This window comes from Alexandromys fortis, unplaced genomic scaffold (assembly GCF_014885135.2).
Source record: "Alexandromys fortis isolate MF-2015 unplaced genomic scaffold, M_Fortis_MF-2015_v1.1 scaffold_251, whole genome shotgun sequence".
NCBI classification, from domain to species: Eukaryota; Metazoa; Chordata; class Mammalia; order Rodentia; family Cricetidae; genus Alexandromys; species Alexandromys fortis.
Genome location: NW_026068176.1, coordinates 1668538 through 1688109, shown reverse-complemented (window position 1 = coordinate 1688109; position 19572 = coordinate 1668538). Strand labels below are relative to the sequence as shown.

At 38.0% G+C, this 19572-nt stretch overlaps 1 protein-coding gene across 3 annotated transcripts in view; it reads right to left on the bottom strand.

The window, feature by feature from the left end:
• The window catches only part of LOC126492503 (fibronectin type III domain containing protein 3C1-like), a 58475-nt gene that overhangs the window by 25526 nt on the left and 13377 nt on the right, over window positions 1–19572 (bottom strand). For all 3 annotated transcript variants that reach the window (XM_050128952.1, XM_050128951.1, XM_050128953.1), the window contains exons 4-8: window positions 19226–19301; window positions 5992–6068; window positions 3585–3864; window positions 1498–2229; window positions 151–206 (exon numbers count right to left, since the gene is read on the bottom strand). In XM_050128952.1, coding sequence (XP_049984909.1) covers window positions 151–206; window positions 1498–2229; window positions 3585–3864; window positions 5992–6068; window positions 19226–19301 — 1221 coding nt within the window. The remainder of the gene's footprint in view (window positions 1–150; window positions 207–1497; window positions 2230–3584; window positions 3865–5991; window positions 6069–19225; window positions 19302–19572) is intronic.

Sequence of the window (19572 nt, the reverse complement as noted above, 5' to 3'; positions counted from 1 at the left end):
TGGGATTAAATAACTAGCCATTAATTTGATGAAAATTTTAACACAGTAAATGCTTCAAATGAATCTTCTATTAAAGAAAACATCACAGTGATCATGCAGATTAAGAGTGAAAAGGTAAAAGAGCATGAACTCTTCAGTTTAGTTACTTACCACAGGCTTTTCAAGGTTGGAACAGCAGGGCTGTGCTCTGTATTCTGTATTGTTTTCTAAAAGTAAGAAAAAATTCACCTCAAACAAAAATAATATATTGGCAAAACCAAGAGAAAATTGTTAGATCTACCATCACCCTTCAAATACATCAGCACAATGAAAATGACTAAAGACCTAATGACATTTTACACTAAGCAGTAAAACAAGAATTTGGTCAAAATACATATTAAAATCTAGCAGGATATTTACCAAATTACTCAATTTAAATAAAGCCAGACAAGATAAGTAGGACTGAAATTTTCAATGTTTCATTAGATGACAAGATAAACATTCAAGCACATGCAATTACAAGAAGATACATTTATTGTGTCTGTGTGTGTTGCTTGGAATTTAATCCAGGGCCTTTCACATACTATATAAGCTCTCTATCACTAAGATACATTCTCACGTTTTTCATTATTTTAAAACGCAGCCTAATTGATCTTCAAAAGAAGAATGAGAGTTATGTCATTTGCTACAACATATACAAACCCAAAAGACATTATACTAAATGGAATAAGTCAAGTCCAGAAAAACAAATACATCATGATCTCAATTACATGTAGAATTTAGTAGAGTTGAAGAAAATATTACCAGGAATGGGGTGGAAGTTAGGTGCTGAAATACTGGGATTCAATAACTAGTCATTAATTTGATGAAAATTTTAACACAGTAAATGCTACTGTGTAGCTACTGAACAAAGGGAAGAAAATTTCATATGGGAGAAAGAAATTTTTGAGAGCTATTGCATGGCAGGGTGACTTTGGTTAATATAAGATATATTTAAATATAACATACATGCATTTTAAATGTTGCAACAGGAAAAACACCTGATTGGTGAGTGACAGGTGTCGGTTAGCTTTACTTAGTAATTCCATCATATATATATATAAATTACATATATCTGTGTGTGTCAAAATGGCACACTATACTTTTTAAATGTATGTTTATTATTTATCAACCAAAAATTAATTAAAAATAAAAACATGGAGGTACAAGTATAATATGGTTAAGAGTAAGCAAAAGCAGAGAATAGCACATTAATATTTAATGTGGGCTGTTGAGGTGATATTGGAGAATAATGGTACTTTCCACAAAGCAGTATGACCTGAGTTTGATCCAGGGACCTGTACTGTTGAAACGAGAAAATAAACTCCCACAAGTTTCCCTTGGAAATGCCTTATTCACATACAAACACAGACTAAATAAATAATGATATGCAGTAGAAATTTATTTAAAAATGCATTGAGAGTCCAAAATAGTTGGTTTGATTGCTCATTGGCAACAAAACCGGGTTCCTGGGTTTACCTTGTAGTACGGCATTTGACGACTCATTCTTCTTTTGTTTTCCACCTGATATTTGATTATTGTCGCCACCTCCCACATTATTCTCTCTCTTTCCATGATTATCTTCAGTATTAGCTCTGGTATTATTGGAAATGCTGGCAGCACCAGAAGGTCTGAACACATTATTAATTGAAGAGGGGATATGAGTGTTTTCAGAGATGAAAATGTTGGGATCACTTTCAGAAATATAGCTTGGAGTACTCTCGGTATTTGATGACTTTTGAGTTTCATCAGAGGTTACTGGATCATGAGCAATTCTGGAAGGACCTGGAGCACTATTAATGATGTCAGAGCAAAGAGTAGCGATTGAGGTAGAAGTGCTAGGGGTATGTTCAGAGGGACTAGTGATTGTGTCAGTAGTGTTAATGTCTGGAAGAGTGTTGGCAATGTAGGTTTTTGGAGTATTGTCAATGGTGCAAGTGCTTAAGACAGTATTCAGAGAGCAAGTGCTTGAAGTATTGTTATTAATGTGAATTCCTGGAGAAGAATCCACCACAGTGTAAGGACAAAGAGGACTAAAAGTACCAGACATGTCAATGACTTTGTTCAGAAGCAAAGAAGTGTCATTAAACATGGAGCTAGTCTTCTGTTCACCAAATTGATGATCTCTCATTTTCTTCTTTGAATATTCTCCAATTTTAACAGTCCTCTCATGAAACTGGTTATGATTTACTCTTCCATGAGTATAGGTTTCTAAAAAAGATAATGTGATAATATTCAGTAATCATAATAACCATATTCTTTCAAGTTCCTTTTTCCACTTAAACATCAAAAGAACACTGATAAATCATGCTTTACTTATTTTTTTACTTTGCTTCAATCCAAATATTCAGTTTTATGTATATGTTTTATGTATATGTTTTTATGATATACTGATAGGCATGGAAAAATATGGGCAAATACAATATTTTCCTAGATAATAAATTCACTTTTAAATCCTGAGGTCTTATGACTGTGATGACAATTCTCCAGTGCATTTTATATTCCTAATAGTTAGCATTAATAGTCAAGATTTTTTAATCATTTTCCAATCTGAATTTATAGAAAAATATGTGCCACAAGTCCATGCTATATAGAAACCAAGAAAAGCTAATAAAATACAGTTTCATGAGTATATTTACTCATGAAAGTAAACAAAAGACATAAACTTTAGGCATTATAAGCATTTTGTGCATAACCTATCATTAGCCCTAAGATATATGCATGCTATATAATCATTCAAGGAAATGCTATTATCTTCTACTTTTTTCTACTTTAATAACTGTTCAAATCTGTTTGCTTTTAACAAACCAAAACTCTTTCATATTTTTCCACTTTTATAAAATTTTCTGTTTCTAATAGCACCTGTTCGTTATTTTGTAGTGATGGGTTTCACAAAAAGTATTTTAATACAAGTTCATGATGCTCTTTGCCCTTATTTTCTTCCCATCTCTTTCCCCTCCCACTTCTGCTCTTCTCTAGTTTTTGAGATACTCCTTCTTCTTCTCTTACACCTCCTTCTGCCCCTCTGCCTCTTCAAGTTCTTGAGACAAAAATCACGTTTCCTAGGCAGGCCTCAAACTCCAGCAAAGATGACCTTTAACCTCTAATCCTCCTGCTTCCACCTCCAGGACCCCCAGGATGCTGGCATTGTATATATACAGCAGCATGTCTAGTTTTATGTGGTACTCGAGATCACATCCAGGGCTTTATGCATACTAGGCAAGTACTCTAATAACTCAACAATATTCTCAATTCCTAGGCAGTTTAATTTCTACTTCCATATCCCATCTCTATTTGTAACTTAATGACAATGCTTTGCATTTAAGAAGAGTGCATACTAGGGTGGAGAGATGGCACAAAGGTTAAGAGCACTGGTGATCTGGGTTCAGTTCTCAGGCCCCAGTAGCTACAGTAGCTAACAACTGCCTGTTAATGCAAGTCTCAGGACATACGATGCCCTCTACTGGGTTGTCAGGCACTATACACACACAGTGCACAGGCTTCAGGTAGACCCTTTGTACATATAAAAAGAAACAAAATTTCAAAAAAAGGAAAGCACATATTACCATGATGCTCCTGGTATATAAATGTTGCTGGTGGTGGTCGCAGCGGTGGTGGTGGTAGTGCTGGAGGTGGTGGCATCTGCTGCGCAGCAGCTTCTTGGAAGTAAGGTATTGGGAATTCCCCGTGAACTGGAGGATACATAAGCTGAGAGGCCTGAGGGAATGTCAGCGGTGGCGGCGCTATGAAGGGTGAGAGGTGCTGAGCAGGAACAGTCAGGGGCATGTGGTAGTCAAGTGTCTGAGGCACAACGATGATTTTTTGAATTCCATTTTCATCCACCACCTAAAACACAAGACAGAATCATATTAAATTCCATAGAAATCATTACATTTTAGATTTATACCATATCCTGTTAATTTGGCTAGCTATAACATCAAGGATCAATAATCTAGAAGGCAAGATCGTTTTTTTTTTTTTTTTCGCATGTATCTTGCCTTCTTTTGAGACAGGAGCTCATTATGAAGTTTCTGGAACTCACTGCACAGACCAGGCTGACTTTAAACTCACCGAAATCCACCTCCCACTGCCTCCTGAGTATTAAGATTAAAGGTGTGCACCACCATACTTGGCTGTAAGTCTCTTTCTGTTTAAAGGAAGTAATTTCTGGCACACTTCAAAACCTTAAAGTGTACCATATAATTTAAAAGTACCGTTCCTAATCCTCACTTTCTCAATGCTTTACAACTGGAAACTATTGTGAATTTCTTAAGAATACTTCTAAAATTTGCTTTTTTCTTCTTCTTATATCACAGTAACATTATACCTATTCTGTACTTTCCATTTTTAGTGTGGGACAATGGTCTTGTACCCTGTAAAGATTTGTCACTTCTATTGGTTTAATAAAATGCTGATTGGTCAGTAGCTAGGTAGGAAGTATCAATGAGGTGAACACAATAGTAGAAGTCTGGGAAGAGGAAAGGCTCAGTCTTCAGTCATCACCTAGATGCAGAGGAAGCAAGATGAGAATGCCTTGCTGATAAAAGGTACCAAGCCACATGGCTAACACAGACAAGAATTATAGGTTAATGTAAGATGTTAAGAGTTAGCTAAGAATAAGTCAAAGATATTGGCCAAGCAGTGTTGTAATTGATACAGATTCTATGTGATTATTTTGGGTATGAGTGGCTAGAAAATAATCAAGCAGTCTCCACAAACACATTTTTATTTAGTAAGATAACTTTGAAGGCTTTTCTGTGTAGGTTTACAATTATATCCTCTGCTTTGAGACATAGTCTCACTATGTAGTTCCTTCTGTGTTGGACTTCACTATGTATTCTAGGCTGGTTTATAACTCATGGAGATTTGCCTGTGTCTGCCTCCTGAGTGCTAGGATTAAAGGTGTGCACCACCAGACCCAGTAACATTTTCCCACTTTTTGTTTATTTTTTTAATGTTTAATTATGTACATATGTAATACAGTCACCCATTTTTATGCATCACATTTATTTTCAAACCTCTTTTTGCTTATAAATAGCAGTGTAAGCAATATTTTGTATGTGATTAATAAATCATTTCAATGTTGTAAAAATATATCCACGTGATAAATTAAAGGATTTACTTATTAAGAAAAATACAAAATATACTGAGTAAAATGGGAGTATGGGGATCATGGGAAAGGGTAGAAGGGGATGAGAGGAGCAAATAAAAGCGTAGATATTTAAAACAATTTAAAATCCAAATATCGAGCACAAAAATATTTTACTTATTAAATAATTTAAAGTGAAATTGCTGAGCGCAGGTACAGGTGTACTCATGTTTTCTTACAAGTAATTTTGTTTAGAATTTATGTACATTACACTGACTTGTTTGGTGTGTTCTGCATCTATACCACTAAATATACACAACTAAATAAGCTATGAAGACAAAGGCTTTGAAGAAGAAAAACAAGATATTTTTCAAGTCTGTATTTTCAAGGCCATTGGATATTTTGTTAATCTCAGTATGAGTGTTATCTGTCTGCTCATTTTAGGTGCACAGTAAATATTTGAGGAATTTCATATAAGTGTTTTTAGGCCTTTAAGAATGAAACACTATTGAGTTGAAAATTCTATGTGGTTTTAAGGACTAAAGATTATACGTTTTCAGAAGCCATTACTATGAGAATTATAAGGGTACTTAAGGTCAATTAACAAACTCTACAAAGCAAGGGAATATTATTAAATATTCCTTGATATAAATTCAGTAAACAATGATGTGTTGCTTATGAGGTAATCTAAGGGAGGCTTGGTTAAAGCCAATCACTTGAAATAATTACAGTTAAAGATTTATATAAAAGAAAAATGGAAAGAAATGACAACAGTAAAGTAAATAAATACATATTTCTGTAAATCTGTTATCACACACTGGCATAGTAAAAATATTAGATGGTAATACAGAGCTAGATACCAAAGAAAAACCACATTAGCATACCTGAGATATGTAACCAGGAGGAAGGTATATTGGTGGCAAATTCCCGGTTGGTGCTATCAGAGGTACGTCTGCTGGTCCTGTGAGAATTATGAATGAAGTTTAAACAAAGTCCATTACAGAACCCAGTTAACTTTGCATAGTGAAAAGCAGCACTGAGCTTCAACAATAGCCACTTTGAAAGGATATTGTTGCATATTCACAAAACCCATTGCCAAAAGTATTGAAGAATCACTGGAAATTAATTTCAACCAATGGAATTTCATTAAAGAACATCATGAGGACTTGTAAATTATGTCTTCTAAAAATGTTGACAAGCTCACTGTGAATGAAAATGAGCTATGAGCTTTCTGCTAGTGTTCTCTCATTTAGCACGGTTATATTGCCTAAAGTTTTTCTCTGCATCATAAAATAATTTCTTGCAGTAATATTACCTAATAAAATGAAAAGAATTTTTATCTTAGGGCTTCCTTCCAATAATATTAAAGTGAATATACAGACATATATGTGTGTAACAAGTGTCAATGAGAAAGCGGCCTGTAAGAGAGCTAGGAGGGTATATAGGATAGTTTGGAGGGAGGGAAGGATAGGGGGAATGTCGTAGTTATAGTATAATCTCAAAAGAAAGGAAATAATTACAAAAGTGAACTAGGGGCCTGGAGGGATGGCTTAGTTGGAAACAAAACTCACTGATTTTCCAGAGGATCTAGGCTTCATTCCCAGCTCCCACATGATGACTCACAATCATTGGTTAGCTCCAGTTCCAGGGCATCTGATGCTATGCTCACTACTGACACCCATTACCACTGCACTTACATGGTGCACAGACATCCATGCAGGTAAAACACTCATACACATAAAATGAAAATAAAGAAATCTCAAAAACTAAAAAAGTGAACAATTTTTAGGAAATGACCTACTATAAACAATAGCTTAGAACTATACATGCAATGCTGCACTTCTATACTACAAATTTTAATATCTCAAACACCTTTGCATAGCAGCTAAAAGTTATATTACAGATACTTATATGTCATCATTCTTTGAGTTATTTACAATTATTTTTTTTGAGACAGGGTGTCTCTATGTAACAGCCATCATTTATTTTTCTGACCCTTGTAGGCAATGTCTTATAGGTAAGTGACATCTTTTTTTAATTTTTTTATTTTTCCCATGAGTTCACCAAAATTCCTTTATTTTATGAAATAAAAGACAACAGTGTTTTGGCTATTACTACAGTTGCTTAAAGCAAATTGGTGGCTTCTTAATTACATTTTAAAAATTTATTTATTTTTCTTATATTTTTGTTGATTATTTAGAAACTTCACATCAGGCACCCTGATTACACTTACTTCCCAGTCCTCTCAGGTTTCCCCCTCCCCTGGTATCACCCCTTCCCCCAAAAGGAAGGACAAAAAGGCTCAATTTGTGTCACTCATGGGACAAAACAAAATAAGAAGACAAATATATTTTTGCCAGAAACATAATCTCTTAGTGTTTTAAGATTCCTGGTTTATCTTCAAAATTCAACACTAAAAATATGCTATTTGATAAACATATGAGACCTAACTAAAAGTTATCCAGAACAAACAAAGGACCAAAGGGACTGTTTCCATTAAATCATTGTTAGAACAATAATTCCCACTTATTCAATTTATTATTTTAAAAATTTCTTAAATATTAAAATATTTCCTTAATTGTTATTTCATTCGTGTTCTCTATTAAGAACTAAATCTGGATCAGGTGAAAATCTCAGTGTTCATCAAATGGAATGTTTTGTTTCACATCCTTGGTAAGCTAAGTATAGTGCTACAAAGTGCATGGTCTTGGGCAAGTTGGTCACTCACAAAGGAGATCTCAGACAAGATATGAAGACCCTCTGAACTATATGCAAAGAAATTTAATGATTATTAATAATATTCTAAAAGGGATGCTGGTGTAGACAATATTCTTAAAAGCTATGCATGTAACTGCTCCCATTACAGGAAGCTTCACCACACCTGATGCCCCATCACACACCCACTCCTGCTTCGGCATGTACTCTGTGCTGTTACTGGCATTGCTGATGTGGATATTTCAGAGGAAGAAGGTGGGAAATCACTAATCTATGGAGAATAATCGACTAGGCAGTTACAAATCTAATCCAATTCTTGGTTCTCAAGCTTCTTAGTGGTAAGTGACATCTTAACAGGCACAATTTTCCAGTGTCTTCAGAGCATCGTGGGCTCTCCTCCTCACCACCATAGGTTTCCAAATTTTCTCCAAATACTTTCACCATCCCCTTTAAGGTATCTTTTGTCTAACCTCTCTTAATTGGGTCTTAGGAGTGAAATCTGCCCCAGGAAATGGCCTGGCACCAATGTAAATTGGACAACATCTTTCTGTGATGAAAGGCCATCTGACTTGGTAAATTCTCAGGGACCTTGATCACTTTAGGACGAGAACCAGAAAGAGGCAGGAAGCTCTTAATGTACAATCTTTCTGCTTCCTCAATGGCTTTTCCTGTGTCAGTTCTTTTCCCCTACCTAATTTCTCTTGAAAGAGTCTACCCCCTTCATTCTCCCTTGGAGATTCCATCTTTAGAGCTTCTGCTGATTCTTCCTCCCAAACCATCTGCCATCCGGTAGCTCTACCAGTTGCTCTTGAGCCCAGTGCCTTGCTCTCTGAGGGTTGGCACAAGGTAATAAAGTGGAGAATGCTTCTGTTGTCTAGCTCCTCTACACTGCCCTCCTAGCCACAAGAGCATACTTTCTGTCACTAGCCGAGATTCCACATTTCATACCCCTATTCATTTTTTCCTTCTATAACCTAAGTCCTATGAACTCATTTCTCATCTTACCCCACTGTCAATTTCCTCTATTAGGAGGGGGCTTGCTTCATAAACTTGCATCGGTACTATGTATTTCTTGACTATCAAATTATCTTCAATTTATCCTCCTGTGTCAGACGGCATCTGAGGGTGACTCCCTCACATCCCTCAATCCTGTTTTTGTCTCTAAAATCAGCCCTATTATATAGGACACAGGCCACCTGACATTTGCCCAACACCATCACCTGGAGCTCATTTCTCTCAGACTTCCTTCTTGATTTATCTCAATTCTGAAGCATCCATTTTCCTCTGCCAGGCGGCAGGGACTTAAACCCATCACTTCTTACCTCTTTGTGAATATCCTATTGCCCACAAACTCCCCCAACTGCAACATGGCCATCATCACTGTTTCAAATCTAATGTTGCTACCATCTTGTTCAAGACATTTTAACAGTACCCATCTACCTACGTATTCTCCAAATTTCTATTTTTCTTTTCTTTCTTATTTTGTTTTTGTTTTTATAGACAGAGTTTCTCTGTGAAACAGTTCTGTCTGTCCTGGAACTCACTCTGTAGAGCAGCCTGGCCTTGAACTCACACAGATCTAGCTGGCTCTGCCTCCAGAGTGCTGCAATGAAAGGGGTATACCACCACCACCCAGCCCTTCCATTATTTTCTCACAGACCCCTCCCTCAGGCATTAATTCCTTTTTCATTCTTGGACTCAAAGTTGCCTTCTTCACTATTATCCTAGCCAAATCTTGGAACTTTTTCCTTTCACTTGGACCATCCCCAAGTCTAACTTCTCTCAGAGACTTACCTGTTCTGCACAGTTATTCTGCAATGGCTCCTAGCACTTGAGAAAAGTTCTTCAAGGGCACTCAGTCCCACTTTTTTCTTCTCTCCTCTCTCGTGTCCACACTCTCTCTTTGTACTCCCAAATATTCCTGTCTTCTCACAACATTCTAGTGCATGACATAGTAGACCTGTTTTGGACTCGATACCAGTTCTTAAGACTGTCCTTCTTGCAGTCTGAAGTCTCAGAGACTACTTCCTGCTACAGGTCTCCAGCGTTGTGCGCCTCTCCCAACCTTTTTATGCTGCATTCAAAGATGATCTCATGGTCACCTGGTTTCCACTCCAGATACACTCAGAGGTCTTATCACCCTGAAACAGGCCCTCAGGAAGTTCTGCCTTTGGGCTCCCCACCCCTACTGACCTTTCTTTACCTTTACCTCTGTAGTGATCTTAACCAGGTCTTAGTTCTTCAAGCCCAACCAGTATTTCTCTAAACAAATTGAAGTATATATCAACGTGGCCCCTTATGCCACAATGTTCTAGAAACTGCCATCCTGCTCATCCCTAGACTTTTCAAAGTTACTTACCCCTCAACATCATTTTTTCTCCTCTTACCCATGTGCAACATGAGTAGTCATCTTTCACTCTCCTGCACTTCCTCCTTTTGCTCCCAGTCTTGTTACACCACCCTTTTCTAACCTGTAGTTTCTCTCCAGCCCTGCCCTCCACTCAACCCTAGCTACTCTGCTCTCAAATACAGATGACTTCTTTCTTGTGGCCGAATACTTCACAATTACTCTAGGACAATGGAGGGCACATTAAGGTTTTTCACTACCTCCCATTCCGAGACCTTTGGATTGGTTCATTGAGGATATTTTTCTCAGGGAAAACTCTTATTCTGCTAGCTTTGGTAACAATTTGAGATTGCTATCTTAACTGGTCCCATAGGGTCCCATGATGTCTTTACTGCTTGCCCCAGCTGGTGGCAGAGGCAGGTCTTCTACTTTATCAGACAAATTTTTAGTAAGGAGAGTTCTTTGCATTCACTTGGGTCCTAAACCTAGCTAGATATACCACAGTTAGCCTCTACACTCACTCTAATCATACCTATGACATCATTCATTCAAGAGCTCAAACTTGGAGAGTGTAGTGTTTCCTTACTTTAAAGGACACATTGTTATTACCAGGAAAGGTATCCCATGTCCTTGAAGAAGCCCCATTGTCAAATGTTCCACTTTGGGGGCAAAGACTGCCTAATCCTGGGCCTGCTAGCTAGCCAAGGGCTAGGATGTGCCCTACTGTCTTTCCCCTTTGACTCCTCTTCTCTCCTTTTCAAACTTATCATAGCATTGAAACAGCTCAGATCCACTAAAGCCAACCTTTAAGAAGCCTACTAGTATCTTAACAACTGTGTACTTCCTTCTCAACTGAAAAACCTTTTCTTCTTCCAAGAAAGTCACTGATACCTTCCAGGCCACTTTTTCCTCTGAAATGTCCTTAGTAAACATGTTCATTTCACCCTCTTATTAAAGAATACTTACAGGATCTCTGTAAACAGTGTAACAACTGTCAAAGGGCCTCTCCATGAGCTTCTTTCTGCCTCTACTTTTCCCAACTCATTTATCTATGGAATAACTTATACCTCCCTGATGTAGGTGGGTCTTCTGTTTTGTGTTGATTTCATTGGTTAAATAAAGAAACTGCCTTGACCCTTTAATAGGACAAAAAATTAGGTAGGCAGGAGTAAACAGAACAGAATGCTGGGAAGAAGGGAAGTGAGTCAGACGAGATAAAGCTCCAGCCCAACATGGACGTAGGTTAGAATCTTTCCGGTAAGTCACCACCTTGTGGCATCTTCAAACAATCTAGCTTGCTTCTCCAACTATGTTAAGAACTCGATTTCTTTCCAGCCCCTAATATTTCTCAAAATTTCTGAGGCTCCTTATAACCCTCTCATTCTCAGCCTTTCTGAGTTAATCTATAGGCACTCTCTTTTCCCCAAACATTCTAATTTGAACCCATCAAAAGACCTTCCTTCTTCATTGAGTAACTCTATTTTAATTTCTTAAGACCCTCGCTTAGTCCTTTACTTATTTGCTCACTCCCAGTCGTATCTCTATGCCCAGTAGACTACTCCTTGCTCATTATTTTTAAATCTTGTTTTAATTCTTGTTTCAGTGAGCCCTCTAAAATCCATATGTGAGATTTCACACAGGCTCATTCTAACCACCCCTACCTCATCAAAACTGTACGATTGTTTCCACTGGTACCAGTTCTCCTCCATAAGGAAAGTCCTCTCTGACCCTGGGGACCTGAATACACTAGTTACTAAATAATCTTCCACCAGCACAGGACCTATTTTGATCTGCCTCATCTGTATCCTTGAGGATATGGATTAAAACATCCTCCCCAGTCTACCACCTAACCCTGCCCTTTCTCACATCCCTCCCTCTCAGAAAGGATACTGGGTCCTTACTAAATTAGACTGTATCACTAGCGATTTCCTGAAATCCTTTATTGATGCCATCCACTCATCTCAGACATGATTCTGGGTCCTAACCTAAACCAGACTGTCTCATTCCAGGGTGCCTTAGTTCCCAGTCCCGTTCACTCACATCCAAAGCACACCCCCAGGAAATCCAAGAGGCTTTATAAACACTATAGAGTTACAAACTTGTACTCCCCCAAACTTTTACCCCCCAAAAACTTTTACTTGTTGAATACCTGTGATGAACTATCTTTAAGAATTTCATCAATCTACATGTCTAGGGACTAAAGCCTTTATTTTCCAATTGAGGCTCTGTTTATTAGGCATAGCAACATCTTGGGGACAATTTCTAAAGCTTGTCTTTCTTGTTGTCAGTGAAATCCTGAATGTGCCTGACTTTTCATACACTATCCAGCATAGAAGAACTATGCTGCATGGAGACTGGCAAATATGCTTCACTTGCATGTCCCCATGCAAGAGACTCAAATATCACTAGTTAGTTTTGTCTTTTCCCCAGATGGCTAGAAACATTTCCCATTAAAACAGACAGGGCCTCAGTGGTAGCCACTGTCCTCATAGAGCGTATTATTTGCTTTGAGTTCCCCCAGTCTCTATAATCTGATAAGGCCCAGTTTTCATTTCCAGAATGACTAAGAGTGGGTGGAGAGGTGGGTAGTATCTGGGAGAAGTTGGGGGAGGAGAAAATGTGATCAGAACATATTGCATGAAGAAAATTTTCTCTTAAAGTCTAATAAATTGCCCTTGACATTCCAGTTGTGTCTGTTCTTAAATTATTTCATTAATGAGACTACTGACACCAAGTGAGGGTCCCCATTTTTTTACTATTATATGATGGCTCTGCTGAGACTCCTCAAGATTTCAGGTAACACTTCTTTCCCACTTTTCAATTTTTTACTAAGTAGAACCCCTTCCTGTACCCTTAGATGGTACCACTATCTCAGCCTCTTCAAAGTGCTCCCTCAGAGGCAGACCTGGTGTGTCTAAAGGCTCATTACCTATTTCAGTAACCACTGGGGCAAGTGATCATGGCTGTCACTCACTACCAAGGTAAGTATATCTCGAACCTGTCCTAACCTTTTTGGTATTATCTCCTCATATTGGCTTATAAGAAAAACAGTCAGTTTTCAAAACTGCCTTGAGCCAGTATTGAATAAAATACAAAAGAAGAAGAAGAAGAAGAAGAAGAAGAAGAAGAAGAAGAAGAAGAAGAAGAAGAAGAAGAAGAAGAAGAAGAAGAAGAAACTAGACCCCTGCTAGAGTCTGTGAGTCTTGGCATTTGTGCCTCCTAACCTGCACTTTGCCAAGCTACCCCACACCCCAAAACTAGAAGTTTAAAATAAAAAAAATTACTGTAAAGCAAGGGATAACAAGACTATAGCCCACAGTTCTAGAAAAACGAGGTAACAAGGAGAATCCTAAGAGGGATGTATGGATCACACTGGGAAGGGGAATAGATGAGATCTGGGTAAACTGGAGTTGCAGGTAGGTGGTAGAAGGCAGGAGATAGTGGATGAGAACATGAGGGAATGGTGTGGTCGAGCTGGGGGAGCAATGGAGGGGAAAGCAATGAAAGAGATATTTTGATAGAGAGAGTCATTATGGGGTTAGAGAGAAACCTAGTGCTGGGGAAAATCCCAGGAATCCACAAATCCACAAGAAGGTGGCTGAATTGATGTTCCTTTGTAATCAGACTGGTGACTACCCTAACTGTCATCCTAGAACCTTCATTCAATAATTGATGGAAGCAGATGCAGAGATCCACAGTCAAGCACCAGGCCGAGCTCCAGGAGTCTAGTCGAAGAGAGTAAGAAGAGATTATATTAGCGGGGGGAGGAGTCAAGATCAAGATGAGGAAATCTACAGGGAACTGAACCAAGCCAGAGAAATTCACGAACTCTAGACAGACAGCTGTGGAGCCTGCATGGGATCGAACTAGGCCCTCTGTATGTGGAAGGCAGTTGTGTAGTTGGGTCTGTTTGAGGGTCCCCTGGCACTGGGATCAGATCTATCCTTGGTTCACGAATTGACTCTTTGGAGCTTATTCCCTATTGTGGGATGCCCTGCTCAGCCTTGATGCAGGGGGTGGGGCTTGGTCCTGCCTTAACTGAATGTACCAGGCTTTGTAGACTCCCCATGGGAGGCCTTACCTTTTAGGAGTGAATGGGGCTGGGTCGGGGGGAGGGGGGAGGGAGTGGGAGGAGAGACGGGAGGGGGGATTATGGCTGGTATATAACATGAATAAAAAATTAAAAAAACAAATAGATGAAAGTACAAAAAAGAAAGAAAAATTCTAACTATCAAGCCATAAACATAACAAGGCCATGTACCTGGTAAGTTTTAAAATAAGCAAGATGTAAAAGGTCAAGAAGAACCCGCACATGGTTTTTTTTTTTGAGAGAAAGATGCAGAGGCAAATGTAACACTTAGATGATGTGTTAAGTTTGCACCTTCCTCATTACTCAACCAAAGGAGAAAGGAAGGAAGAGGCTTGTGTTATGGCTATAAAGACTGTTTTCTGTGCTTAATCAGCAAACCTGCCTCTCTAGACTGATGTTCATATTTGCACGGTCATGAAATAAACCAACTTTCAAACTGCAGAGTCTCTAGTACTCTTATTATAAAGTGATGACTATTTCTCACATTAACCTAGGGGATTGAGCCTGTTTTAAAGACCATCCCACATTTTTAAGACATTTTAAAAAGTTGTCTGGACCAGATTTTATCAAGGGTTACTCATGTTTCCAAAAGTAACCAAGCTGTAAGGCTTATTTCACATGGCTTTTTCTGTCCGAAGTGAATATTTTTCACCCGTAGAAGTCCAAAAGGCCTGCTTGCACGAGCCTCTTAGAGATCTCTGATCCTATGTGTCAGAGACCCGTGATATCCTCTAGATCCCAATGAGAAGCTAGATCTTTTCCTCTTGTTTTTCTGGGTTCTATGATATAATTTTACAAGTTCTTTCCTCATATTCCCTTGATATTTTTTTTACAAGACCCAACTCATACTAGACTTTTTTCTTCAGAGAAATTTCAAAGTATGTATGTATGTATTTTATATGTGTGAATGATATATGTATGTGTGAGTGCAGGCATGTCTGAATGGGTGTGTGAGAATAATTTCAGAAGTCAGTTCTCTCCTTGTTTGTGGGCTCTGGGAACTAAACTCAGTTCTCAGGTTTGCATGGCAAGAACATTTTCCTGCAGAGCCATCTTGTGGTCCTTGGGGATATATATATTTTTAAAACTATTCTTGGATTGAAGTTATCACTTGCCTTGACTCATGTCCTCCCATCTTTACTTCTTTCTTTCATGTCTCAACTTCCTCCTTTTAAAATGCTCTAATCATGTACTTTTCTATTTAATCATCACCATGTGCCTTAATTCCTCAGCAGTCTTCATCTCACGTAGAACTAATATCTCCTATTGCCTTATGGCTAATTCATCTCATACCTGTACCAATTCCTTCACTGCCCAAGTTAGTCCTTTCATCCAGCTCCTCCAGGTACCCTGTTTTGAAATATCTTGACCTATAAGGGCTTTTCAGCCAATACCTTTCTTAGTGGGAAAGGTAATTACGGCAGGCATAGGGACCAATAGAAGACTACTCACAATGGCTTCTTAGGCTTAACATACTTGACCAAATTTGCCTATGGAACTAGACCAAATCTCAACAGCCCCCAAGGGCCTTCAGGACCAGTTTAATTTCCCAAAGGCCTCATATTTAGCATTGCTTACATTAGTCCAAGGAATACCTGCCTGACCCTGAGACAGAAATGTCATGTATGTGTTAATCAAATAGGGATAGTGCAAGGTAAGACTAGAAGAGCAGGGGAGATTAGATAACTTCTGAGGGATTGATCCTATGGAAGGACACAGGACTGGCTTTCTTCTCTTGGGCTAATTCACTGACATAACTACCCGCCCCCTTAGACTTTTCTTAACCTTCTGGTATGATTGGTATTTTCCATATTAAAGGTCATTACATTCCCGTGGCAGCCTTGCAGGGCCATTACCATTTTCATTGACATTAGTGCCTGTCTTCTTCAGTCAACAACTTTGCAATCTCCAAGTTGATGTTACAGTTAGGCCTTCAACCTTCTAAGATAGTCATTTTCCCCTTTCCCTCCAACATGCTTCTTAAACCTTCTATGTATTGCCTATGGTCTTAAAATACTATGTCATATCAGCAACATCAATAATGTCCCCCTTTGCTAACCCTTCTGAGATCTGAAAAAGCTCTAGAAGGTGATCTTTACCTCTTGTCAATGACTTGACCCTGCTGTTCTATCAGGGAGCAAATTTAGAGATAAAAGGGCTAAAAATAAAAGCAACCCCCCACATTTTAACTAGCAGCTCCTTACTAGTAAGAACCTGACCACAGTGCCTTATATACAAGCAGACGCTCATGTTACAGGGTCTTTCTATTTAGCCCTGGGTATCCTGGAACTCTCTATGTAGAGGAGGCTGGTCTTGAACTCAGAGAGATCCTCATGCCTCTGCTTCCAGAGTCCTGAAATTAAAGGCATATGACTACATCCTGTTTTAAAGTCTACTAATTCTTTTCTTTAAAGACAGGGTTTCTTTGTGTAGCCCTGGCTGTCCTGGAACTCACTCTGTAGACCAGGCTGGCATCAAACTCACAGAGATCCACCTGCCTCTGCCTCCCAAATGCTGGGACTAAAGGTGTGTGCAACCACCACCCTGCTAAGAAGTCTTATAACTCTTAAGGCTCCATGATGCCTTATTCTAAGTGGTCAACTCCCTCAACAACTGATGCTATACAATTTACTACTTAACAAGGGAGTGAGATGCTTGCTTATGTATCCAAATATAGACCCACACAAATGAGGTAAGACTAAGTAACTTTGCTTCACTGTATAAAAGAATCCTATTCCCTTTCAGGGGTAGATTTTCTCTCTCACAAACTGCCCACTCTGTCTATTTCTGCCAATTTAATCAATCTTTTCTGCATCTATTATGGCCTGGTAAGAACATTTGCTGGGCCTCTGGATTTTTACTGTCATTCCCAATAAAGCAGTAGGTCAAAATCACTTTAGAATATAAAATAATTAGCATAAAACAAAAATCCATCTTAATTTAAAATAGTTAATATTAGGCCTATGATTATAAATCAATATACTTATTATTGACCATTTGAAATTGAGGTAATTTCTGTTTTCATATGTAACAAAATGCTTATGTATAATTAAAATACACTCAAATAAGATTACTATATGCAGTACTGTATATGTGTGGTCTCTCTCCTGGACATTATTTTTACTAGATACCAAGTGCAATGATGGTACATGCTAGGTATTAAAAAAATATTTGTTGGAAATGTGAAAGAATGAGCTTTCTGAAGGTTCCATCTGTAGAACAGTCTAAAACTGATCAATTAAATACTCATACATATATGATACATATTTGTAAAAGTATATCTATTTTTGTTACTATAGTCTGTACATATTGGTGGTTAACAAGAGATGTTACCTTTCAACATGATTCTTTTAAAAATTAGGATATGTGTGTTTGTGTGTGTGTCTTTGAAAATTTACAGGCAGTTAACGGTTCCTATAGGGGAGGTGGTCACAAGGCCCCACATTCCCTGAGAAATTCTTGGCAGTTAATCATGGTTGGAAAAGGCAGAGATATTTTTACAGTGGTGTAGCCATTTCTAAGTTGTCCGCAGCCCCATAGAAAACTCTGTCCATGCTCATGCAAGAAACCCTAATTAAACTCAATTGATGACCAAAACTAAGCAGCTTCATCCATGGAAACAGAGGAGAGAATAGATGGGAAAGGGGCATCAGTTGGAGAGGAGCAAGAGAAGGCAATTGAGGTATGATCACAATACATTATGTACATACATGAAGTAAAAAACGTATATGTTTTCATCTTTTTAAAAGAGGGGAAAGACCATTAAAAGGAATTTATGTTTCATTCTGCTCATGAGTTATACTTAGCCATATAAATTCAATAATCCTGTATTTAACTTTGATAAGAATATATGCCACTATAATTAAGATGTTCTTTAAATTTTCTGATATGTTATTGATATAACTCTGTAAAAAGTAGGCTACATAACTGATATATTAGCTTGTCTTCTGAGGTCTTACATTCTGATGCAAACATTAAAAGTATATGCAGATATTTTCACTGCCTTTTGATATTCTCCAGTCTGACAAATATGCCAAACATCTTAATGGACATAAATAGTACTCTGTATTATCCTGTAGTACATAAACTGCTTCAATGATTTCACTATTACATTAAAGCATTAGCACTTATCACATTGTAAATTGATTAAATTCCCATACTGAAGTCAAAAGTAAAACTATAAATAACAATTGCTATCTACAATGTCTGGAATTTTTCTAATAGAATTCCTCAACTAACTTGCTTTCATGTTTTAAAAATTAGTTCTGAAGACTTCTACAAAGATTAGTGTAGTGATATTTTGCTTGTAATCTAACATATAAAGCTTGCCTAACGAGGCACTAGCTTTAACCTCAACCTCAGATCGAAAGGGCATTCCTTTCTTCACGAATACTCAAGACTGAATGCTTGCTCTATAAAACCTCAGACTGCATCCTCAGACTGCATCCTCAGATTGCATCTGAGCTCCTGTTTCCTCCTGCCTTGTATTTCTTTCTCTGCTCAGTTGGAGACTCCTGTCTACATCTCCCTAGTGCTGGGATTAAAGGCGTGGGATCCCAAAATCTGGGATCACCTTCGTGTGTGCTCTATTTCTCTTTTACACAGACTGAATCTCGTGTATCCCAGGGTGGTTTTGAACTCACAGAGATCAATCTGCCTCTATCTGCCAAGTACTGGGACTAAATGTATATGCCACCACTGCCTGGTCTCTATGGCTAACTGTGGCTTAGCTCTGCACTCAAATCTTCAGGTAAATTTTGTTAGATTACAAACAAAGTATCACTACAGATTAGCAAGATTATCTTTCATGCTGTTGATGCTAAACTCCTATGAGGAATATTTTAACAGTATTCTGTCTTGCAAGTGAGAAGACATAATAATGAATTGTTAGTGATTTTACAGTAATATTTAGGTTCATTCAAACTGATTATAAGATAAACACACATCTAATTCTACTTTAACAAACCTTGAATGTGCTGAAAGGACCCATCATCAGCTTTTATCGTAAGGACCTCTCCAGGGTTAACTTGAACGATTACAATCTAGAAATAGATAATTATTTAATGACATACTTTTTTAAATCTATGGAAAAAGACATTATTATGTTTTGAATAATATTCAGGCTCCCTAATTATGGTGATTTCAAAATGCTCAAGGAGAAGAATACAATTGGACTAATGGGCACTTAGGAGAAATTCAATACCCCTTAGTAAGAACAGGTTACTCCTCCACCAAAGTAAAGCTTAATAAGGTCATAGAAAACAGGTGTATTGAGATGAAAAGACATTATTCTCTTCTGCATCTACGCCCAGA